At 34.3% G+C, this 6,816-nt stretch overlaps 1 protein-coding gene across 1 annotated transcript in view; it reads left to right on the top strand.

Annotated features, from left to right (window-relative positions):
* The first annotated feature begins 363 nt into the window (after window positions 1-363).
* The window catches only part of MAP3K2 (mitogen-activated protein kinase kinase kinase 2), a 35,531-nt gene continuing 29,078 nt past the window's right edge, over window positions 364-6,816 (top strand). Inside the window, exons 1-4 of the mRNA XM_005878525.2 lie at window positions 364-440; window positions 3,578-3,696; window positions 4,813-4,853; window positions 6,519-6,618. Of these exons, the coding sequence (XP_005878587.1) occupies window positions 434-440; window positions 3,578-3,696; window positions 4,813-4,853; window positions 6,519-6,618 (267 nt within the window). The 5' untranslated portion in view covers window positions 364-433. The remainder of the gene's footprint in view (window positions 441-3,577; window positions 3,697-4,812; window positions 4,854-6,518; window positions 6,619-6,816) is intronic.

Here is a 6,816-nt window from a genome sequence, read left to right as displayed (position 1 = left end):
TTTGGTTCTCTTCGTCTCTAAGCATGACCCATGTTACTCATCTTCATGCCTGCCATTGTCCTGTAGGAATTTGAGTTTATTAGATTATCTCTTTAAGACAATTTTTGATTCTCAAAAATTCTGGGTTTTGTTTTTAGCTTAAAAAGCCAGGAGCCTGAAAAACACTGAGTTAAACTTAATTTAAAATAATAATGATTTTTTGTTCTCAATAATTGAGTGTCTAGGAAAAATAAAGGACCTTGTTCTCAGCAAAATGTATAAAGTATTAATATTGTATGTTTCTCATTAGTGGTTTTAATACTGGTATTTTTGTGTATGTGTGTCTGCCTTTTCTGTTTCTTATTATTAATGTTTGTCTTTTACCTCCTAAGGCAATAAAGAATTCTGATGGGAGAACCATTTCCCTAATTTTCAGATTGTTGAGCTGGTTGTCATGATGGGTAAGTTCAAACTAAAGAATTTTTTGTCTACAATTGAAGGCTAAAATACGGGAGAAATTTTTTTTTTTTTTCTGTATTCATGATAAACTTGTAGCCACTATGGAAAACGATATGGAGGTTTCTCTCTGTAACCATGAGTGCAGTGCCATCGTGTGGTCCAAAATCTCCAGTTTTGTCAGCTTTAAATTGGATATCCTTTTTCTGAACTCCTATTAACTTTTCATTTTGGTTGGTCATACTTGCAATCTGGGCTGTGTGTTAATCAAATTGATTTCTACCTTCTCAAATAATACTGTACTATAGAAAACAACAAAACAAAGAACAGCCATTGCTTAAGAACATATACCAAAGTAGTCATAGAAAAACATGAATATTTTAAAGTATGATTCACAGATATTTGAATTTTTTATTGAGGATATTCTCCTATAATTATTTTAAGTATAATGAATAAGCATATAAGGTATCTAATTAAACATGCCTAATAAAATATTTTACTTGAAATGATTTCCCAAATATATTCTGGTTTTGTGCTTAACTAAATGTCCTTTCAACATGTGTCAGAAACACACTGCTTCGTCTGTGTGACTATCGGTCAACCGTGGGGCCCTCTGGCTATCCTTACTGCCTATTGATCAACTCATGATCTTTATGACAGTTACAGCCTGTCTTATCTGTCTAGTACTGATCACCACCACAGAGGTTCTTGAGGAAAACAGTCTAAGAATTGTTAGAAAAGTGCTCGTGGTGTATTTCTGCTCACACTTTGCTTGATCTTTTGTGGATTTGTTAGCTTACATCTTGTCAGCTTCCTCAAAGTAAGTTGCCTATCAGGTATTTATCTACCATGTGATACTTCTTCAAGCCAGAAAAAGAAGGAACTCAATTAAGTTGCTCTTTATTAGTATGTCATCTCTCTAAGACAGCGGTTCTCAACCTGTGGGTCGCAACCCCTTTGGGGGTCGAACGACCCTTTCACAGGGGTCGCCTAAGACCATCGCAAAACACATATATAATTACATATTGTTTTTGTGATTAATCACTATGCTTTAATTATGTTCAATTTGTAACAATGAAAATACATCCTGCAGATCAGATATTTACATTACAATTCATAACAGTAGCAAAATTACAGTTATGAAGTAGCAACGAAAATAATATTATGGTTTGGGGTCACCACAACATGAGGAACTGTATTAAAGGGTCACGGCATTAGGAAGGTTGAGAACCACTGCTCTAAGAAGTTACTTATATTCAAATAGCCCTCTTTATTTTTGTACACGTATGATAGAAAACAGTACTTTTTAAAGAACAAAACCAGGAAATTAGTGTATGTAAGTGTGATAAGAGATTTAAGCCAAAGCCTCCCCAGTCACTTGTTTATTTTGGTATTATGATATGAAACATGTAAAAATACCTAAATTCAAGTGTTTAAGTTTTTTTCTAATGAAGAAAGTAATTAAAACATAGATATGTTTAAGTATTAGAATTCCCCTCACCCAGTACAGAATTAAGGATGTTACCTTTCTCAAGAAGGTTATATCATATAATTTCATTTCAGTTGAGATCATTCTCAGCTAATATTTTTCTAAGGAAAGATTTATTTTTATCAATAAATGACATAGTCTGACTTGGACCTATGGACAGTACACATGTTGTGATTATATTATACCCATGGGCTCAGTTACTCTTGGGCTAAGCTAACATTTTGATGAGATTTTATTTTACAAAGGTTACTTATAAAATTTTCTCTAAACCTGGAATTTATTAATAAAACCCTTGGAGCCATTAATTTTCATTTTAATGTGCAAATATTTTCACTACAAAACAATATATTGAATGTTACAAAAATTAACGTATTAGAGAAGTCAGGTATTTGTGTGTTTGAAAGACGATGAAGCCATTGAATTGGCACATTCATTTAAACGATTTTTCATTACAAGATAAAGCATGTTTTATTATTACTATTTTGGAACATAAATTATTACTCACCAAAATGGTTACTTTTTTAAAAATATATTTGTATTGATTTCAGAGAGAAAGGGAGAGGGAGGGAGAGATAGAAACATCAATGATGAAAGAGAATCATAGATTGGCTGCCTCTTGCATGCTCCCTAATAGGAATTGAGCCCGCAACACAGGCATGTGCCCTGACTGGGAATCCAACTGTGACCTCCTGGTTCACAGGTCAACGCTCAACCACTGAGCCACACTGGCCGGGCAAAAATGGTTACATTTTAAAATGTAAGCTGTAAAGTTTCTCAATTCCTTTTTTTTTTTTTTTAACCAATTGTTGGTTATTATTAGTGGAATTGATTTACTAGTGAAAATCAATCATATTGTCCCTGAAGTTTTCCAGAGTATATAATTGGCATTACTAGGAGGCTCATGCTCATAGTCTTATGAAGAAATCTTTGATCTGTTTGGAAAAAATTAAAAATTTATGGTTCATGATTCTTTCACTCAGTTTTATGGGTTTAGTGTTTTTTTCCCTTGGGAATGGATTTTTCTTGTATTGTTACCTTTTGAATTGTTCCAGGTTGAGATCATTAAAGAGTTTTTAAATGTTTGTAGTCTTATTGAACCTTATGGAGAAGAAGTTCAAGAAAACACTTCATAAAATCTGTAGGCAAAGCTTTTGTTGTTTCTGACTTGAAGTCTGATGAAAGAGAAAAACTCTAAAAGGAATTCTGTACTTTGAACAGAAATGCTAAGTAATGATGGTATTTATAGAAAGTTATCCCCCCCCCCCCCCCCCCCGCCACTTGTTTTATTTAAGATTTTAGATGTCTTGTGATGTTTTGTTTAGGTGTAATAGAAAAGAACTTGTCATAATAAAGCTGTTTCGACCCATATTCTAGGATGTTACATCATTAGAAGAATCGGAATGACTTTATTTTGCCTGTAAAAATCTCATGTACGGACGCCCAGTATGATGCTAGTGCTCATGGCTGTGCTATTCTACCATTACTGCTCTTCAGTTTCTAAATGGAAATTTTATTTCACCAAAATAACAAGCATAGGCATTGAAAATGTTCTAGATTTTTGCATTAAATTTTATTATAAATTTTGTGTTTGGTGTCAGTAGTAAATACATATTGAAATTACAAGTCTGACTATGTTATTTTAAAAATACCTAGATGATCAGCAAGCTTTGAACTCAATCATGCAAGATTTGGCTGTTCTTCATAAGGCCAGTCGACCAGCATTATCCTTACAAGAAAACAGAAAAACAAAATCTTTATCACCAAAAAAACAGGTATTTGTTTCAATAATATTTTAATAAATTTATATTGTTCTGTGAATTATTTTTCTTGAATATCTTGATCTTATAGAGGTTTTGCTTAAAGTATTTAGCTTTTATACTTTTGAATCAAATATTTTGTTAAACATTTTTTATAAGTGTGTGTTTAAAAAATGATAGAATTACATTTAATGTGGTAACTGCTCTCTGAAGTTGTTTCATCCATTCTTAAAGCACATAAGATAAGCAATTTTTTAATTTAAAGTCATCTATTCTGTATATTTACAAATGAGGATCATTTTGATTCTTTTTGTTAATTCTCAACAGAGAATATTTTTTTCATTGCTTTTCAGAGAGTGGAAGGGAGGGAGAAAGGAGCGGGAGAGAGAGAGATTGATGTGAGAGAGACACATCCCCAGTTGCCTTTCGCATGTGCCCTGACCAGGGGGTGGGGATCGAACCCACAACCCAGCTATGTGCCCTTGACCAGGAATCGAATCCAAAACCCTTCGGTGCTGGGGCCAGGGCTCTAACCATTTAGCAACACCAGGCAGGGCCATTTTGATTCTTATAGATAAAATTTGTTTGGGATGTTGCCCTAAAAAATAAAAATACAGTATGCTAAATTTCTCTCTAACAGGATTAGCAAGTGTCTCATGCCCATGATGCCACATTAACAGATCCTGTTGATCTTCCCTCTTGACCCCAAATTCAGCAACATAATTCTCAACCTGGCTTTTTGGCAGACCCTATCAATTTATTGGAGTTGATCCTGAAATGAAACCTTCCCCGTCAGCTCTGGTTTTTATTATTATTATTATTATTATTATTATTATTATTAGATTTTTAGACAGTAGAGGAAGGGCGTGGGATAGAGGGATAGAAACATTTATGAGAGAGGAACATCATCGATTGACTGCCTCCTGCATGGCCCCTCCTGGGGATTGAGCCTGCAAACGAGGTACATGCCCTTGACCAGAATCGAACCTAGGGCCCTTTAGTCTGCAGGCCAATGCTCTATCCACTGAGCCAAACCAGCTAGGGCCCCTCTGCTCTGTTTTAAATGCATGACTAAGGAAAAAAAAAAAAAGTTTTATTTGATTTCTGAAATGATTTATCATTTCATTACAGAACGATGTCCGAGTCAAATTTGAGCATAGAGGAGAAAAAAGGTAAGGAAAGAAACATTACAATTCAGATTATCAACTTAATTAAATGCGTGTTCTAGTTAAAGCCATTAAAGGTTCTTTCTATATTTTAATGAAGGCTCGTGGCTTACAAATTGAGAATGGAATAGTCCTTGATAACGTGTAACATGTATTTAAACTTAAGATAGAAACTATCAAAATTCAGGCTAAACAATAGAAAGATAAATGTTTTTACTTTGCAATATTCGGAAGTAAATAAGATCATTACATAATGCAGCCTTTGAATATTATCATTTTCTTTTATTTTTACTTATCATAATCATATTATCTCCTTATAAATCTCCTTATCATGTTATACTCTACAGAATTATGTATGTGGACTTAACATTCACAATTTTAAAAATATATATATTTTTTATTGACTTCAGAGAGAAAGGGAGAGGGACAGAGAGAGAGAGAGAGAAACATCAATGATGAGAGAGTACCATTGATCGCCTGCCTCCTGCACACCCCACCCTGGAGATCTAGCCTGCAACCCGATCATATGCCCAAACTGGGAATCGAACCGTGACCTCTTGGTTCATAGGTCGACACTCAACCACTGAGCCACGCCAGCTGGCAACATTCACAATTTTGATTATTCTCAACATACGACATGTACTTAAATAGTAACATTGAGGGAAATGAGTTGGAATGGTGGCTGTGAATTATTTAGGAGTGGGGTAAGCCTAGTCTTCTTCCGGGTCTGTATCTTCTTACAGTAGCAGAGGTGGGTGGTGATGGTTAACAACAGAATTATTAACAAGACTATTTGGAGTTGGAGAATATGGGATTTCATGTTTGTTATTCGTGTCTCATTAATTTAATGAAAGATCTATTCATTTTAAAGACTTTAAAAAGGCTCATAAATCATATAACCTGAGATGTAAAATGTTTTACACAGAGATATGGTTTTTAAAAATGCAATATGCTAGATATGCTCTATAAGTGTCGTCCATTCTGCTTTTTCTACTTACAGTTCTTTTATGGGTATTTTCAGTGTGTTTTTTTCCTTCGTGGGGCACTATTTATTGAGTGCTTGTTGTCTGCTGGGCCCTGAGGGACCAGTCAGTGAGCAGATGGTCCCTGCCTGACAGAGCTTACAGGCTAGTAGAGTGGTTTCCAGGCTTAGACGCATGTTCCCGGGAGCAGCACAGGCTAATCCATTGCGACATAGGAAGAAATACTAGAATTAATTTTTTTTAATTCCTTAAAAATATTTATATTTAAATGTTGAGTTGATAAGGGTACGAGAAATCAAAATTTGAATCCCCAAAGAATGACTTTATTCTTTTTAACAGTTTTCTTCCATTTCATAGTATGGATATCACATAGTTAAGTTTAATTATTTTCTTCAGCGAACATTTTACATTTCCCTTTAATACTCATATAACAGTTTCAGTGCAAATTACAAACTGCAGAGCTTTGTGAGATTTCCTGTTTGTAATTTGTATTAGAATAGAACAGACTTCAGAGTTTTTGAACTTTGTGTTGAGAATTAGTGCACTTGATCCAAAACAAGCCATTGTGGTGCTCATGTACAGTGGGCGTTTATATCTTTACTTAATTTCAGTTTATCCGAAAGGTAACTGTTGAGGCATGCTAACTCTTCCTCAGAAAATAAGATGTTTTAAAATTCCATTTACACAGAATCCTTCAGTTCCCCCGACCAGTTAGACTGGAACATCTGAGGTCGAAAGCTAAAACTGCCTTTGGACAGTCCATGGAGCTCCATTATACCAATAACGAGGTAAATGGAAAGTTTCACTTTAAGTTGTTCTTGTTTTGGAAAGTAGTGTATTCATTTCAGAGATTGTTTTAGGACTGTTGTGTTTTTATTCAGGGATTGATGCAGATATGGTATGTTAGAGGAATGATAGAGCACAAATTTGTAAATTTAATTAAAATGGATTTTTCCATTGTCAAAAATATTAAAAGGTACTACTGT

Source organism: Myotis brandtii, unplaced genomic scaffold, assembly GCF_000412655.1.
Source record: "Myotis brandtii unplaced genomic scaffold, ASM41265v1 scaffold563, whole genome shotgun sequence".
Classification (NCBI taxonomy): Eukaryota; Metazoa; Chordata; class Mammalia; order Chiroptera; family Vespertilionidae; genus Myotis; species Myotis brandtii.
This window is presented reverse-complemented; position numbering and strand designations above follow the sequence as displayed.